This window comes from Pterocles gutturalis, unplaced genomic scaffold, assembly GCF_000699245.1.
Source record: "Pterocles gutturalis isolate BGI_N339 unplaced genomic scaffold, ASM69924v1 scaffold7494, whole genome shotgun sequence".
NCBI classification, from domain to species: Eukaryota; Metazoa; Chordata; class Aves; order Pterocliformes; family Pteroclidae; genus Pterocles; species Pterocles gutturalis.
The window spans coordinates 29,026-48,044 of record NW_010135655.1 but is presented as its reverse complement, the minus strand read 5'-3'; the positions used below and the strand labels follow the sequence as shown (position 1 = coordinate 48,044).

At 42.5% G+C, this 19,019-nt stretch overlaps 1 protein-coding gene across 1 annotated transcript in view; it reads right to left on the bottom strand.

The window, feature by feature from the left end:
* ANKH (ANKH inorganic pyrophosphate transport regulator) overlaps window positions 1–19,019 on the bottom strand; it is a gene marked incomplete at its 5' end in the record, with an annotated part of 42,869 nt that overhangs the window by 19,112 nt on the left and 4,738 nt on the right. The window contains 6 exon segments of the mRNA XM_010081978.1: window positions 4,722–4,817; window positions 8,288–8,380; window positions 10,559–10,693; window positions 12,027–12,197; window positions 14,729–14,812; window positions 15,954–16,072. Coding sequence (XP_010080280.1) covers window positions 4,722–4,817; window positions 8,288–8,380; window positions 10,559–10,693; window positions 12,027–12,197; window positions 14,729–14,812; window positions 15,954–16,072 — 698 coding nt within the window.

The following is a 19,019-nucleotide window of genomic DNA, read 5'->3' as shown; positions in this document are numbered from 1 at the left end:
AGACGAAAGAACGTGGCATGGTGTGCACAGCATGACACCCTTGGCACCTCGAGACTGTCTTACTGGTATGGGAAAACCTGCTGTAATACATAGAGCACTCAAGAATATGAGGATACAACTGGCCAGGTGTCTTGCTGACCTTTAGTTAACAGGACCCATGCAGCTAACCGGAGCCGGTGTTTGGAAATTTATCCCTCCAGCACTGTGCTCTGGCCCAGCTGAGGCTGCCTGATGAGGAAGCTGAACTGAATAGCGTAGTTCACTAACTACTGCTGTAAGAACTGATTGCTCCTTTGCTGGTATAAACAAACAAGTAAGTACAGACTATTCTGTGTCATTTTTAGCGATGGTGATCTAGGGAGCTTTCACAGTGGTCTCTGTGAAATTGCATTCTCTTTGCAGCACCTTGTATGCTCCTCAAGCAGTGATCTCGCTACAGCTGCATAGAGCCGGCCATGCTTTTAGTCCAATGGCAGCGACTTAAACAAGGGTGCACACAGCTCTCATTAAGACGTCACTTGCCTTCCAAGCCCACTCTGCGACATGAACAGATGCCACTACTCCCAGAACCCTCAGAGAGTTAAATGCCTCACTTTTCCTAGTGCTGCCTGCACAATCGATGGTCTGCCTTCAACTCAGGGCATGCAACTTCATGGACGCATGCAGGGTTTGCACACAGACGTGTGTGTGAAGGCATGGCTGTGACCACCATGTGGAGTGGGCAGCAGCAGGTGCAGTGAAGGAGATTGTGCCCTCCCAAGGGAGCCCTCTGCTCATCACTTTCATGTAGCAGGCACTAACTAATGTGAAATCAGCCTGGAAAAAGCCTTGCAGCTCAGAGGCAGATGACCAAACACTAATCACGTGGCTGCCAGCAGCGAACATTAGACAGTGAAAAGGATCTTAACTGACTGCAACTTCTGTGTCATCACAGAAGACTTAAGGAAGAACTCAAGGGGGAAATGGGGACAGAATAAAAAAAAAAAGGAAGAAGGAGAAAGGTAATTTGGCAGTAGCTGTGCCCTTCAGGCTGCCTTGGAAAACCTCGAAATTCTGTACTATGGTGTCTGAGCTCAGAGACACGGCTGCTATTCTGAGAAAAGCCCCTGCTGCAGAGCAGCCTGTTTGTGGTCACTCCTGCTGGGTAACACAGGGCTCCCTTGAGCGGCTCACTGCTCGCACAGCCTGCCCCTCTATGTACAGCTCACGAGCAAGGGAATGCTCCCCCCTGCCAGAGCAAACCCTTGCTGCAATGGAGAAATGCAGTAATTTAGCACCCAGACACATTCTTTTGGGATTTCTGCATTGTACCGAGGCTGACACATTCCACAATCAAAGGAATGTGTGCTACAGATGCACCAGTTTTCTTTCTCAGGAGTCTGTGTCTTCACTTACTTTACCACTGTGCAGTGACCCCATGGCTGAACTGGAGGGTCATCTAAACAGGTCTAGCATTGAACCAAAATGTTGAGCCTCATCTGGCAATGGCAGCAAGACTGGTGTTTGGAGCAGTATCTCTACTGATACACAGAAAGAAGCACTTTTTCCCGAAGTGCCTAATGGCACTGAAGTAACAAATAATGGCAAGCTGAGAGTAAATTTCCAAGCATGCCTTATTTTGTAAAATTGGAACCAGTCCCTTAATTGTATGGGCAAAAATCTTCAGCTGAGTCCCTCCCCCATCTTATATAAACTTTATATTCAGCTACATAGCCATAAAACAGGGCTGCTGGAAGGAGTCACTGCTTATTTACAACCAAAAGCACATCAACATGACTAATCACATCAACTCCCTTACCTGTTGGGAGTCTAATGGCTTCTATTTACAGCCTCGAAGCTTGTCTACAATTGTTTCACTAGCAATGCAACTAATTCCCATTTTTTGAAGAAGCAGCCTTAATAGCAGCCATGCTTCAAAGCCATGAGACTGTACTTACGATCACACTCAGCAGAACACATTTACATGCTGCCCAGTCAGCCAGGGAAGGCCCAAGTACAGTCTCTCAGATCCCATGAAGATTTAAAAACAACAAACCCCAAAGTTATGTTTCTTAAGAGAGCTATGCCTTTTCTTCTACTCTGACCCAATACTGCCACTATCAACAAGAGTGAAAAAGTGCTTCTGCTGTAGTAATAGGTTTACTTCTTGTGCAGGCCTGACTGATCTGTGGAAGGAGGTAGGACATTTTTCTTCCAACTCTATGAAATAGAATCTCTTCAATGATTGGGAGGTTTCCCAGGGTCTTACAACAGAAGGATACTTTCCTGCATGGTCGCTGCTCATACTGGAAGTTTCACTGTTATTTTTTTCCAGTGGTTAAGGAGCGTCCTTTATCTTTCCATCTTCTGGAATCCTTCTATAGATCATCCACTGAAGAATGGATTAACACAACATGTCTAAGTATATGACTTGTTTTGATCTCTTGTTCAGCCTGGGAGCCTGTTTCCCACTTTCCCTCTGATCCCAAAGAACAAGATGTTACCAATGGTGACGCCACTAGTCTGACTGCCCTTCATTGCAGTAGAGCCCCTCCAGAAAAACACAGCAATCACATCAGGCCATGGGAGCTCAGCTACAGTGGCCATCTGGCCTGGCTGCAACAGAGGCAAGTTTGAAATTTAGTTCCTTAGAACCTGTGACACATGATAACTTCAGTCATACTGCTGTCTATTGAGCTTGTGTGCCGAAGCATTTGCAGGCTCAGGCCCTCGAACCAAACTGAGTCTTCAGAGCTCATGTGTCTCTTTTTCCGCTCTGTCCATTGACAAGCAATCCTAAGAATCAGTCACTAGTAGACAAAAATAGAAACAGGATAGGAAAAGCTATGGACCTCAAAAGTGTTTCTGGAATTTCAGTGGGGACAAATCTCTCATGATGAACTTATGAAAGAACTGCCCTTGAGAGTACTAAGGAGAACTTTTGTGAAAAAAAAATCCTGTAAAGTTACAAACCAAAAGCCTATTGCAGGAATTAAAAATTACTCTGCAGAGGATGGTGATGGTAATAAGAGAAGCTCATGGTCTATCAGAACTTGAGTAAGCTGATAAATGCCCAGAAGGGTTAAGGAAACAGTCAGTTGGCAGAGAAAGCTTTGAGATTGAAATGGTATACTCAGCACAATTTCTTTAGAGGAAAGCTTTCCCCTTCCTGGCTCTCTAACAACACTGACAGACTTCAAGGGAGGCTCCAGCTGTAGAGAACATAACCTTGGCCTGGCACAGCACACAAGAGAAAACCTCAAGGTGTGTAATGGTAGAGAACATAACCTTGGCCTGGCACAGCACACAAGAGAAAACCTCAAGGTGTGTAATGGTAGAGAACGAGAGCCATGGAAAGTCTCCACATAATGGCCAATTCAGTGGAGGCATATGTCTGTCTCTGTTATATACAAGTCAGGGCCAGAGCTGTAGGTCTCTGAGCCACATGGAAACAAAGTTCAAGCGTAAGTCTAGGAAATTAATAGAAGAGATGCCACATTGGCTTGTGCAATCCTGTCTTTGATGGTGGCCAGTTGTAGCTGTTAAGGGAAAAAGTATAAGAAACAAAGAGCAGAAGAAATCTCCTAATTCAGCTAAGGATGGATTGAGTTGCTTCATTTTCAAACGTGAAAAAAGACAGAGGTTACAGTATCCCACTTTCCTGGGTTGTGACAAGTGGGTGTGGATGGTTACAAATATTATAGGTTTGTGTACTGTAAGGTTTCCTTTGATGTAAATTAGTTTCCCTTCATGCTCAACTCAGTCAAAAAGGCTCTACACTAAAATGAAAGGGAGAGAGAAATCACGTCAGCACTTCATTACTCAACAATACATTTGTGAATGTGGGGAGAAGAAAGTTGCAAAGCAGCCAGCTACCCCATGCAGTGTTTACAATACTGGGGATAAAGAGAAAACCTGATTCAGTTTTAGGACTCTGAGCATTGTATCCTAGAACAAATGCAGCATTTCTCACTTACTTTCTAGTATGAAGAAGGGCTTTTTCTGTGAGAAGCTTTATTTTCTAGGTTTTCCTTGGCTTTTGGTGCTAAAAAGATGTGTAGGAACAGTTCTCTGGGGAAAGATGCATTGTATGTGTGTGTGCAAGCTGGTATTTTTGCAGGCTCAGCAAAATTTCTCCCTGAATGTCAGCCCTTTGCAATGCTTCCCAGCACACACAAGGCTTTAGATACTTTTGCCAGTGTCAGCTCCATCTCTGAGATTGCCCTTTTTAGTTCATTTTGAGAGTAAAAAAGCCCAACATGCATGAAAGTACCCCCAGCACAGAAGACCAGTGCCATGCGAGGCTGCAGGCACCAGCTGCTGTGGTTTTAACACACGCTGCCTTTCCCACCATTCACAGTAGATGACAGGGACAGGCTGCCACCCCACTGCACGTGAGACCTAGAACTTTACCTGAAGTTTTTTCATCTAAAAAAATGAGGAAAAAAGAAAAGCAGATCTCTGATATCTCCTTACATGTGGAGGGTGACTTGAAATGAAAAGTAGCAAGAATTTTAAATAAAATAACTCTAGCCTTTAATATATCTAGCCTGAGTTAATGATAGCTGATTTACTTAGTACTCCATTACTATGGTCACACTCCCTCCACCAGACAAAAGCAACAGAGCTTCCTAAGAAAAGACAACTTGCCTTTCTTGAACTGCTAGTGCTTTTAGCATTAGGTAGAGGAGGTAATTTTCTGGTTTAGATGAAAGGCAGAGAGTTGAACAAAGGTTTCTTACCGTTAAGGACAATGCCATACAAACAAAAGTGAACTTCTTGATATGCGTCGCTGTGACGGTGCTGTTGGTGTTCACCAATTTATTGCTGGGGTTATTCTAGGGTGAGAGAAAAAGATAACAAGCATTAGCTTGGCTCCAGAGTACTGGGAGGCTGATGGCACCAGGGTCATGTGTTGGACCTGACTGTCTGTGGCTGTTCATGTCTGGCATCGCTTGTTTGCTTTTTGACCTAGAGCTTTCTGAGTATTTCATATCACCACAGAATATTTTCTGTTTAAACTGAGAGCAACTGCTCTTATTGTAACCAAGGACTGAGTAATCTCCCTGCTTTTCTAAGGAGTAAGTCCTATTTAACAAATTCAGCTCTGAAAAATGGTGGTAGCTCTTTCTAAGGAAACTCCACATGATTTTTTTTTACCTTAGTTTAAAGTTTGTAGCATGTTTTCACAGGAAAAATAGGATTCCATTCCTTTTTACCACAGAGTGGTACCGAACCCATATGCCAATGCAAGCACCCTTACTGATCCAATTAGACAAGTGGTTAATATAAACAGATCTCCTGGAACAGCTGGCTCTGTTAATGCAGTTTAATGAACAGAACATAATTGAGACTATTAGATGTTCCACCTTGAACATGGGCTCTGTACTCACATGGCAGCAAAGTTTTATTTAAAACAACAACAAAAGGCCTCTTCCAAATGTCTAACAGAGCAAATGAAGCTGAAGATTTAAAATTGCCCTCGGGGAACACATAAAACACACCAAATGGTCTGTGAAAGGAGAGGATGGGATATCAAAAGCAGGGCATCGTTAGGAGCCCTGTAGCAATAGGTTGTTGGGTCATCTGTAGCATTGACCCTGGGGCTGTCTGAAATACACATGTATGTGCCCACACTGATAACACCCACTGATAACACCTGTACCATGAGGTGTACTACAACATTTATTCATCCTTGATGCAACTCAGGTAGAACAGAAGCATCTGTCACATGGTCAGTCTCCTTTACTGAAGTAACTCATAAGAGAAACAGGAACTTATGCAAACACATCTTAGGAGTGGACAAACCCAACGTGAGCTCTGTGAAGGGTACACCATTTCACACACATTTGAGTAGTTGGTGGAATTTTGCAATTTAAAGCATTTTGTGGTGATCAGTGCAGTGATAGCACCCGGACAGCCCCGCTCTCCTGCTTCAATATCTGCCTGGAAGTTCAGGTGCATGAAGATGCATGTAGGCGACCTAGACCCTAAAGCAGGAAGCTACTCCCACGCCTGCCCTTTTTGGGAACAGGTTATGAAAACTCTCTGTAAACATTTTTTAAATCCATCTATTCTTATTTCTTGTGTTTCTGAAGAAATACTTTTTGTTACTGTTAGTTTTTGTGCATGTGAGGACAGGCCTTGCTTACATCGCCCACCAGTGTTTAAACTAACTCTGCAGCATGGCACAACTTTCTAACAAGGTTAAAATAACAGAGAGGAGGGAAAGCACTCCCAAATCCAGCCATCCAAAAGGGCTGTGAAGAAAAAGGGCTTTTGTTTGTTCCTATCTCACTGCTGCTAACTCTGCCGTTGCTCTACTCCACCCTTTGCTCTAACTCTTAACCACATACTCTTTATTCCTATCTCTCGCACACTGGTAGAGCCACTGAAGAGGGCATACTTTCTGTATCCCAAATCCCATCAGCTAGTTAAGGCAATGTAGTGTGCTTCTGATAGCCATCAGCATCACCAGCTTTCTGAGTAACCAACAAAAGAAAATGGAGCTTGCACGCACAGAAACTGGTTCAGCATCTGAAAATCACAAGAGATCCTTTACAGAGTCCGGAAATAAAAAGAGGTTCTGTCTGGACTCTTCTGAGAAAGCCTTAGCTTAAGGAAACAAAGCTTTGAAAGGCATGGCGACACGCGAATGACATGTGACCACGGGTAGAGCTATTCTCACAGTGAACTAAAAAAACCTGCTGTGGGTTTCTGGTTTGGTGTTTATTGTCTGAAAGAAACAGTGGAGGCATTTGCACATATGGTTGCCAGGATGAGATATAGTTTGTACTGCTGCTACCTCAGCCCATTTTATGCCAAATTGCTCTTAAAACTTACAAAATCCCTATGGCATAGTTTCTTGGCAATTAGATAAATTGTACCTATCTGTGCCTCACCCTAGTTTTTTCTTAATCACGTTTGTTCTGCAAGAGGTCTATAAGAAGCATTTTAATGGAAATAAACAAACAGACAAATGATGGTCTAATCCTGTCAGCATTAAAGTTGTCTGCAAGTCTTCCACCAGCTAAATGAGGCGTGGATTTAGGAGTCTTAATTGCTGTTAATTTTGCTTGGCAATAGTGCATTTGATTGTAGCTCACAACAGATGAGGTTAGCAGCCCCTGTGTTTCCTGTCTCAAACCATTTTTATCTTGCAGTTTATTGGTTTTGCACCTGCAGTTCCTTTTCAGCAGTATGACCTCTGAGAAAGTCTCCATGCTGTATTTTATCTGACAGGTCAATTTAGCATACACAAGCAAGTTAGGAAGTTACCACTGATTTGCCTTCTCTTTGTTTTTAAATTCTCGGAAATATGGTGGATCACATAAAATGGGGCTTGTTTCAGTCAAGTACATCCCTGAGCAAGCAAGCAAATTTTTCATCAGTATTTGGAACAAGGAAGTTCAGTTAATTATTGGCAAATAAAGGAAAGGAGGAGATCTTGGTATTGTCACAGGACAAGACTGTTGTTTGCGCAACAGATGGGCTAGTAAGTACCAGTTCTAAAACAGAGCAAAAAAAAAGTATAAACAAAATTTTTTTTTGTTACATATTTACTCTGTGCTCAGTTCCAGGAGCAGTCCCTGCATTCTTATGTAATTACATCATTTGCCAATAAAAATCTTCATAGTCTTGGTCAGCTAAGTCAGTGCTACTCAAATAATATGTGTTATCTGTGTTACTGTCATTCTGTAAAACAACCTTTGCTAAATATTAACATAAGCAAATGAACCCAAACCCATTTAAGAGATATTGCAGAATCTGGAGAAGAGACGTGAGCTTGCTCACTTACCGCTGGACACTTTGTAAGAAACCACATCATTAGCTAAGTAGCTACTTCATAGTCATTTAGTAAGCAGGGACATGTTTAATCCTTAAAAATACAGCACCTGTTTATTCCAAAGGCAGCTTAATACCTTGCAACACAGACCTAAGGTTAAAATCATAAATCAAACAATAGCTTGAAGCCATTAAAACACAATTAATTTTAACTAGGATTTTAAGAAAGCCTTATCAGTGGGACAAGGAACAATAGGTATCAAAAGCAAATGTAAAGAGAAGCAAAACAATAGATGGCCATTAATACAGCCCTATTTAATCTTTGGTTGGTTTACTTTTTAAATAATCTGTTACACTTAATTATGGAGTCATGTACTAATTTTCTTCATATCTGTTTGGCAGAAATACCTCTGACATCAGTCAGTCATCCCTAAATTAAAATGTTGTAACAGAGAGAAGAGGAGGTTCATGGATGTGAAACCAGACAAAAGGTATTTATTACACCCCTAACATGGGCACTCACCTTGTCAAAAGCAGGGTACACTGCTCTGATCTCTGTCAGCCAGCCGTACGGCATGTGTCCCACAGGATATGTAGCTGTCAGAATTGCCACTGCCTATGAAAAGAGACAAGGAAAGATGAACATTTTCTTGGTTATCTGACCCCATATTCCTGTTATAAATGTAATTGTTGTCCGTGCTTGGTTAAAGATCTATACAAACAGAGAACCATGTTACAAACTAATTTGTTCCCTGTGCTGTTTAAAAAGAGGGGGGAAAGCATCATATCCACAGAGAACAAAGAGAGGGAGAAAGATTCTTCCTTGATAATCTCGTATCTTTAATAAGCTGCAGCTTGAAAAAGTAATTGGTTCAAGGAAAACAAATTGTAATTTTAAGAGAGTACCATTTCAATTGCCATTTTCCTTCTTGTTATTGTATTTTTGGCAGAATTTCCATCTGTATGAAAACTAACTAGGTTAAATCAAATAAGGGATATAAAAGATATTTTGCTTATTTTCATGGTGAAGTCCAACAAGACTGCAAAGACACAGTAACTGTTAAGAAAACAATACTTCACTACCACATTTTGTATGCCATCCACTTGGATTAAATTACTGAAGTTTTTAGCAGTGATTTTTCTTCCAGTATTTTTCCCCAATTGGTAGGATCCCAAAATACATGCATGAAAGCTTTCCTAAATGTTTAGAACAGAAGTATTTGACAGGTGTAAAAATCTCCCATCAAAGCTAAGATCAAAAAAAAGTACCCCAGTCACCATCACTGTGCTGGCAGGCCAAACAGAAGCAGTGGGAGCTCACCAAAGCAAGTGGGCTTGCTGTCCTCATGAATGTGCTACATCCTAGCTCTTCACAGGGACATCCTGCCCACACTGGAAGTCACTGATATTATTCAACAGGGGACTTAGAAAACTCTCATGTATACTGATGTTCTAGATACTGGTGTTATCTGTGTTGCCAGCACCTCCCTTTTCAGAGGCAATTATTTCAGAAATCAGAGAAAGTTGAAATGTGACAATTACTGTTAGTGTAAAAAGGCCAGCAAACCACCAGTTATGACATGTATTTGGAGTCATCCTAACAGCAACAAAATGCAATTGGCTAGCCATGAAATGTGATGCATTTAAAATCAAAAGTCACCAAGAAATGCAAAACTGATCTCTGCTAACATGCTCTGGCTCCCCTTGTACTGAGACTGCTATTAACACACACACTGACCCCTGATTTATACATGTGAAAGTTACATTTCATAAATTCTCTCTCCACAGCTGTTTATTTGCAGTCACTGCCAACTCCTGGGCGGGTGAAATGCACAGGATCGTATATGACAAGCAGTGCTGAGAAAATGCTTGCTGGGCATCATCTGTTTGAATTTTCCTTTCCATTTAGTATCTTACAGCTTTGTTTTTCCTGTAGAAAAAACATGAGAGGTTTTCTAGTGCCTATGTGGATGCAGACATTCTCGCACCGAAACTGGCAGCAAAGGTCCGTCAGGCTTCCTAGGAGAACAGGTCAGCTCACGGTGAGCACTGGCAAAGGCTCTGCACTACAATCAGAAGTCCGGCTCCCATCAGTTGTAGGAGACTATTGTAGTAATCTGAAATTCCTCAAGAGAAACAGGGCACGTTTCATATCCCAACCAGGAGACGGGGGCTTTTTTTTATGTGCTTCCTTTCGTCTCTACCCTACTCTGTGGGACACACTGACAGCTGACAGTGGTTTCACATCAGTCTGCATAGCCACAAATATACGTGACATGAAACAGCAGAACTTGGGACTACCGACAACTGTCCTAAAATCTCTGTGATCTGAATGCTCCAGAGCATATGTACCTATACGCAGAGCATGAAAACCTGAGAGGCAGGAGCTGTTCAGTGAAAAAATTCTACTGGTCTTTTTGAGTGTGAGGTCCCACTAGGTCTGGCACAAACACTCATGGTAAGAGCCCAAGCAGTCTTCTTTTCAAGGATAAAGATTTTATAGTTTGATGTCCAAAGTCAGTCAGCCGCTGAGGCCTACTGTTTTGCAGTCGGTCTGTCTTACTTAAAACTGTTTTACTTATGAATAACCAAGTAAAATGTATATAGATTAAGATTATGAAATATGAGACAAGGCTACCATAAGCTGTAAGACATTCTGCTACTCAGGCATCTGCAGGTAAACAGAAATGTACTTAGGACAATTTTTTCTTGCCAGCACTGCTGAGTAGAGAAACACGGAGACAATTCTATGTAAATAGTCATTTGCAGTAATGGGGAATACTGATTTTCTTACCTCTGTGGCTGCAGAACTGCCACCTAGATCCCGGGAGACAAAAAGGTTGACAATTGGCCTACTTATTCGCTGAGTTGCCAAAATTAACGCCAAAGGCCACCAGAAACTCAGCATCTTCCTTATTGTAGCCTCTCCCTGCAACACATATGGAAAAATAAAAAAAAGAAGTGGATTTGGAAAAAAATGTGCAGAACTGAACGAAAAGCACAGAGAAAGCATTTTTGCTCTTCCCACCCACTGTCAGTTTGGTACATTCATTTCAATAGTTTTCAATATGAGGAGCCTGAAATATTTTCACTCATGTTAGTAATACTGATTTAAGAAAAAGCTGTGTCATCGATCTCAATAAATAACGCGTAAGGTATCTATCTGCATAATTCTTCACAAAGATATGTGAAAACCAATACGACATTCAAGGAAAAAGGAATTTTGAGAACTTCTTCCCTGTGGAATAAGGTGTCTGCTTAATTCATGCTGTGCTGTCTTACAGCCAGTACAGAGCGCAGTACAGAGGTGCTCAGTAGACCGCACATCCATACCACGGGAAGCATTGCCTCGTGTGCACTCTTGCTAGAATAGTTTCTACTGTGCCTAAGTGAAAATGTTTTCTTTCCTGCAGGACAGAGAGAGAAGGCCCTTCATACACAGTGGTTTAATCACAGAATCATAGAATGGTTTGGGCTGGAAGGGACCTTAAAGATCATCTATTTCCAACCCCCCTGCCATGAGCAGGGACACCTCCCACTAGCCCAGGTTGCTCAAAGCCTCATCCAGCCTGGCCTTGAACACCTCCAGGGATGGGGCATCCACAGCTTCCCTGGGCAACCTGTTCCAGTGTCTCACCACTCTCACAGGAAAACATTACCTCCTTATACCTAATCTAAACCTTCCCCCTTTCAGGTTAAACCCATTCCCCCTCCTCCTATCACTGCCCTCCCTGATCAAGAGTGTCTCCCCATCTCTTCTGGAGGCCTCCTTTAGGTACTGGAAGGCTGCTGTAAGGTCTCCCTGGAGCCTTCTCTTCTCCAGGCTGAACAACCCCAACTCCCTCTCAGCCTCTCCTCATACAGGAGGTGCTCCATCTCTGATCATCTTCGTGGCCCTTCTCTGGACCCACTCCAACAGGTCCATGTTTTACCTGTGCTGAGGACTCCACAGCTGGATGCAGTCCTCCAGGTGGGGTCTCATGAGAGCGGAGTAAAGGGGGAGAATCACCTCCCTCGACCTGCTGGTCACGTTTCTTTTGATGCAGCCCAGGATACGGTTGGCTTTCTGGGCTGCAAGTGCACATTGATGGGTTGTGTTAAGCCATCAACCAACATCTCATCAACCTACACCCCCAAGTCTTCAGGGCTGCTCTCAATCCATTCTCCTCCTAGCCTGTATTTGTGCTTAATACAGTATTATAACAGAAAAAGGATAGTTTAAAATTATTTAATTTGAAAAAGCACAAAGTATTAAGACATACCCCCATCTCAGGTCCACTTCTGTCAGGAATGACATCATGTATGTTCCTGTAGTATCCGAGGCATAAAGTGGTACATCGGACAAGTGCTCCCATGTATAAGGACAAGATGGGGATCAAGAGAGGCTCCCTGCACTCCAAGTGACTGTGAAGCAAAATGGCTACAAAAACAACCTGCAGGGCAAACAAAGAAATGATTAGTAATTTGTCTGTTTCTTTAGGGCCAACATATGTCCTATCTGCCTCCAAGCTATTCCATCTGAACTGACAACCATGCGTGACTACCATACCTACCCAACTTTGAGCTTGTGGCATTTGAAACTTTAGTCAGCCCCCACACCCTGCATTCAGTCATACAAACGAGAAGAACAAGAGTTAACATACAGAAGCTCTACTAAGCAGTATTTGAAGGTATGGGCAGGTGTCAGACTAGGAGCCATAAATAGGAGAAGGTTAGCCTAAAAGTCTGGCAAGGTCTGGCAGCAAGCATGTGGCTGAGTGTCACCCTTCCCAAGATAATGTGCTATTCTGATATACACTGAGGCTCGAGACACGCTTCTAGGGTCAGCTTCTAAGCCTACTTTTTTTTTCTTTTTTTTTTTTGAGGGGGCAAGGCAGAGAAGTGGCAATTAAAAAGTCAGGTGTTTTAAAGTATTCACTTCAGCATTTAGAAGCAGGAAGTCTTACGTCATCCTAATTATCTACTTTTTTGAGTGAAATTTCAGTATTTCATCATTCTCTCTTCAGCTATCCGAGTGCCACACTGATGTAAATGAAATGGAAACTTTTGGGCTAATGAACAGCTCATAATTCAGTCTTGTAGGATTAAATGCTCAATCCAGAAAATGCAAAGGAATTGATTAATACGATATTATTCTCTTTGTTAAGTTCAGAGCTGATGGCGCGCCTGTCAAATTCCAAATGTCTCTGGGTATAGGGCACAACTGAAAAGCCAACTGTGTTTGGTCCTGTGAATGGCAGAACCAAGGACTGGTGTTCCCCCAGTCCTGCCAGGACATGCTGGCATTCTAGTGAGCTACAAGAAATACAAAGCACATTGTTCAGGGGCAGGTTCTCTTCTTCATTGCTAGAGCTCAAGAAATACTTAAGAAAAATCACATTGTGCAAATGTTATTACGCAGGCCATGCTGTTTATGATGGTTTGAAAAACTGCTCTTTTGAAGTCTTGAAATGAATAGTTTTTTGGTAAACAGAAGCAAAGTCAGTCACAAGAAGCGTGTATATGAAGCTACCCAAGGAGAGTTAGCTATTGCCTGTGCACCTATTGCTTGTGTAAGGAGCAGATGTAGGTGTAAAGAGTTCTGGGGTATGGAGAGTCACAACTTTTTGTCTTTCAGATTTGCTCTTGCTCTGTGCAACGTATTGTTGAGAGAAGATAACAGGTGTCTTATTCTTCACAACCCTGGCACCCCCACTTGCCAACCATTGTGGAAAGGGCATGTGTACCACGGCCAAAATAAGAATTTGCTTCTGTATTTAGCTGTATATGACCCGACATGCATCTAGGGTCAGCAAACTTTGTAGGTCACATTAAAACAAGACTAGATCCTGAGGGTTAAGGTCATTTACAGTAATTGGTATTATCATCAGGGATTTAGTGCAGTACTATAGAGGTGTAGACCTGCCAAACACAGAATAGCAGCTGACTGAATGGTTCAACACAGTTTATGGTTTCCTCATATTTAGTGGGAGGAAAATGCTATGGACAATTGAACTAAGTGCTGTCGACTTCATATTTCCTTTGATGTTTTACTGTTACTATCCTCTTTCTTACACAGTCATTACACCATTCAGCTGGTAATAGGGAAGTACAGCAACTGTTTTACAGGTGCTGGGTCTCTCCATTTCATAATATTTTTATATATGATCTAAAAGAGGGCTGTATATTGGTTCTCAAATGCTACAACACTGGCCATTAGCATAGTGTATGAAGGTTGTTTTTCAAGTGTGTCTAGTACAAAACATCAGGACAGTTAATACCTCCCTCACAAATGAAGGTTCAAACAACATTTGATCTTCTCTGCATCACCCAGGGGCTACCACCACAGATCCCGTCTGCTGCAGTTCTGAGCCTTCACCAGGACCAGTAATAAGAACAGTGCCATACTGGCACTCAGAAGGTGGCTTGCACTACTGCATTTCACTGGATTAGACAGCACGTGCAAAAGTGACAGGTGAACTGGAGAATCAAGCCTTCACTTCCCCACCTACAAGCTCCACTCAGGATTTCAGTGCAACTGTGCAAAGTGTGGGAGACAATGTACAGGGGGGAGAAAGGTCTTTTCCAAAGCACCCCATCAGCCTCAGGACTGATAGCAGGCAGTGGTCTCTTTGTCTGACCAGATGTACTTATATATACATAATTTGTTTCTCAGACATTCTGAAACTGGGTTATGGAGGTGCTGGAAGACATGGCCCTAGCCCGAACAATCCTGGTTCCATTCTCCTGACGTTGGTTTGGGACTGACTTGATCCAGTCAAGTAAGACCAGCCTAAACCACAACTGTCAGCAAAGAGCCTCCACATGACGGGGAAACAGCCAGAGAATAGCATGCCAGATTACTTCCTACTGGTGTGTTGTTCATGGTAGAGAGAGAAGGCAGTCTCTGTGCAAGAGCTCCTGCTTAGGAAAGCATGTATTCTGTAACACAATGGGAACAGTGACTGCTAAGAGGAGTCATTACCTGAGCTATGACATCTGAGATGGAGGCACATCCCACTAGGAAACTGTACTTGTGTTTCAGCAGAATCCCAGCATGAGTCCATGCCTGGAAAAAGGCAGAGAAGAGTTTGGGAAGAGATTACGACATTTATGAACGATTTCAGGTCCCAGAATGCTGTTTTCTGGTTGTTACATTGTACACAAACAACTTATAAAGCTCTTTCCAACCCGCAGCACCTGGTGTGAACCTTGGCAAATGTTAAGCCAGTAATGTAGAGAAAGCATGGCTGCTTTCAGTTCCTCATTGCCAGGGCTGACAGGGAGAATGAGAATAATTTTATAGATTGTATAGAAATTTCTGAGCAGATCTAATAAGAAACCGCCCCTTCTTCATAAAACAGATGCTGCACAGGATGGATTATCACCCTAAATAACCCAAGGGAAAAAATGTTTATTCTCATTCACCAGCTGGATGCACCTCTGAAGTGTAATATTCATTGGCCCACTGAGTTATACCCAGTCCTGGTGTGGAAAAGAAAACTTAATGATCCAACTTCTTTTCATTGTCAGCTACTGTTTCAGGCCCACAAAGTGGTAGGGGAAGTGGGGGGGGGATACTTGAGAAGGTTTTCCTTTACCAGTTTTACACAGAAGTAGAGGCATTAAAGAGAACTGCCATATTTTTATGTTGTGCAGGCCACAAGCAGGAAGCCTGGTGATCTCAGGAGCAGCAGCTCACCCCTTGTGTGGCTTTCTTGCCCAAACATTGGAGATATACTGGACTCAGCTGTGCTTGCAAAAAGTGATGGTAAGAAATATTTTTTCAACAAATTTGCTTTGAGAAAATATTGAGTTTACTCCTTGTGAGCTCTGCAAGTGATCTGGGAATGCATAGCAAATCCAACTCTTTCACTACAAATGGGAATGAGGGGACACATACAGACAACTGGTGTAGCTCATCACAAGTCGACCAGTTGACCAGCATGCACATACAGTAAGTCTAACTAGGCAGATGAGGTTTTTTACATTTGTCATGATTTCTGGATGTTCAAAGTCCACCCAGAAGCTTTTTCCAGGTAGCAGGAGATGATGTGTCCAGGTATATCCAGAGCTACTGCTTGTGAAAGACACACCTTCCTTCTGCACACCTTCAGCTTCCCATGAGGCACCAGCCTTTGTGAACTAAGGTCACCAACGAAAAAAAGATAACATTTGTATTAAAATTCAGTTCTGCATCAGGCACTCACCATGGCATCCATAAAAGGGAAGGCAGCAAGATAAAGGAAGGCCCTCCGAGTTTTACTTCCCACTGATTCATCCACATGGTGCAGCTTATTAATAATGTAATACCCCAAATCGCTATACGCTGTAGAGACACAAGAACAGGAATGAATAATAAAGGTTACATATGGACTCCGGGTGAGATACTCAGAAGTACCTGAAAGACCGTGACGCCTAGGAGCTCAGACATGCATCCACTCAGCAAACAGCTGCAGGGGCTCCAGGATATTACAGCCTCACCAGCTGCTGTTTATGACTAAGGAGTGCTCTCATGGTTCTTTTTCAAGTAACCTTTGGCAGAGGAGTGATAACAAATGGCAGGGTTAGGAGATGGGTATAGTAAGTGCCACATCTGTTTGATAAATGAACGCACTGGTACTGCAGAAAATCTACTGCTCTTTCATTAACTCAAAGCTCTTTGTTAGAAAAGCTGTTCTCACCAGGCATTGTGTATTTCATGGGAGGCAGTATCTTATAAATGCTGAAACCATCTATCGTCGCTGCATTCTCAAGACGCTACCTGTAAACCTACCCAAAGCTGTAAAAGGATAGTATGAATTGTGAAGGCATGCAACAAATCACACTCCACCCAGTGATCACCTTTGCTGGGATCTGTCAGGGCACTGTGTGGTGTGCTGCACAGTCTCTGGGCAGCCTCGACCAACTTTAGTTTCCTTGCTTATCTAGAGGTCGCATCTCAGGAGACACAAGTCAGAAAAGGATATTGATGGCAATTAGGTGGTTGCCACTTCTGATCACCAGTATATTACTTCACTGTCCTGTTTCAACCTGAGATGAGCAGCATTTTTAGCGGTGGGCAACATGTCTCCTGCGAGGTCTCTCTTCCCGAGGTGTTGGGTTGAAGACAGCACAGACACAGGGACTCACCGCACCTCTGTACAGCTGTAATAGCTGTTAAAAGAATGATTAGGTTGTGAGGTCAAACTCCCAACACAAGTAGCGGCTGAATTACTTGTGCCTGGGGAGGTTTACCTCAGTTCTCTTCTGCTTGTGTCTCTTCTAAGGTAATTATTTCAAATGTGCACATCTATCTATTCTTCCATTCATAACAATCCTATTGTCATTGTACAGATCTTCATATAGGGTTTTTCAGGGAAGCTATCCTTTCTATGCCTGCAGGTCACCTTATCAGACTGACCAATGATAACACTAGTTGTCCAATTAAATCTTTTTAGTCTAAAACTAACTCTAATAACTCATAAATATGGTTTGGAAACAACTAAAGAGGAGTTTAAGTCATCACTGTTTTGTCATGGCTTAGGGATACAGCAGTTAAATGATTAACAGGACTGAAAATACTTTTTCAGTCCAAACAAGACAGAGTAAACAAGGTAGTAAAAACCAAGGTGGTATGGCAGCACTGGGAACAGGCATGAGCATAAGCCTCACTCCAGATAACTGGGACTGCCCAAAAGATGCTAAAATGTTAAAAACTCCCACTTTTCCTACATTGGTCCCTATCTATATGTCTTTCATCTGAACTACAACTATTAGACTCACAGTCTCTCACTTCACCCATTAATCCCCAAGTTGCTAGCTATCTTCCTGAGGCACTCCCAGCCTTGTTTCCTTTTGAACAAGATTAGGGAAAATCTTTAAAACTCCCCTGCGTCCAGGCAGGCAAATTTAGTTCTTTAAGTGTTCATGTGCTTGTTGCAGTCCAGTCACACATCAAGCACAGGTTCTTTTTTATTTTTGCATGAATATCCATACACTGATTTTTGCTCAGTATTTTGAAAACTCTCTGTTATGCATGGATTTTTGCATGGTAAGTCCTTGTGGAAGGCTGCTTTTATGGCAGGGCAGTACAAGGATGTTTCTGAATAGACTTATTTGAATGGAGGAGAAGGAATCTGGAAGGCACGTGAGGCAAGCCACCTGTGAGGGTCAGATTCATTGAGCTGTCTCAGGTCCCATTGGAAGTTGCTTTACACTTCTCCTGCACAAAAACTTAAAACTGCTGCAGGAAATACACCAGCTTTATTCTCCGCATGGGAACTGATAGAATCAGAGTCCAGGTGCTGAGGAACCTGCTCCTGTGGAGGTGCCCCCACCAGCAGTGCAGGGCTGGGAAGGCAGCGTGCCCTCGAGGTCACCCTCTGTGCTCTCCATGCACTTCGCTCACTGGGCTTCTCCTGCTTTAAATGAGACTTTTAAAGTGTTTAGAAAGTGAGCAATAAGTAACTTTTTGGCTCTAAAGGCCATTGAGGTGTTTATTTATTTATTTAAAATTTACTATCACAGAAAAATTCACAGAATCAGCAGTCAGAGGCTGAACTACTCTCACTTCTACAGACAGTTCACTACAGGGTTGTAGTTTATTGGCGGCGCACTCTCAAGGGACTTAGACTACCACAGCCCACGGCACCACATTTTTAAGATTTCTAGGGATATCAGCACTGTGCTCTATAAGTTTTAAGATTCATTTTTCTCTCCCCCACACAAAAAAAGCCTAACTACACTTTTTAATGTGATTTTGATTTTACAATCACAATGGCTAAGCTTAAAAGCTAGTTTTAAAATTGTCAACTATTTCACACGTCAGTGAAAGCACTCAGTCCTTTTGCTGATGTCCATGAATGTTTCCATCCTCAGAAAGAAGGACTCAGCAAGCTGAGATTTACTGACAAATATACAGGCAGGTGTCCTGAGCTGTGAATAAAGCAGTTGCTGATGCAATTAGACCTTAACCCTGGCCAACCTTACAAACTTATTATGAAGCATAGTACAAAATTAATAACACAGACAACAGAGCTGAAGAATATTACATTAACCTAGAGCAGATGGCTCTTCCCATTCCTTGCAGCATTTCAACCAAAACAGAGAAGTCCAACTCCAATACAAGCTGCCAGTTTGCTCTCCTCTAATACCTCATTTATTTTGATATGTCTATGAATTAGTTTTGCTACAGCATTTAAGCAGGAATTCTTGCTTTTGTCTTTTCCAGTTGAGCTTTAAGACCCAGAAGCTTAAGAAATTACACAGAAATACTGCATACCTAATTGTATCTC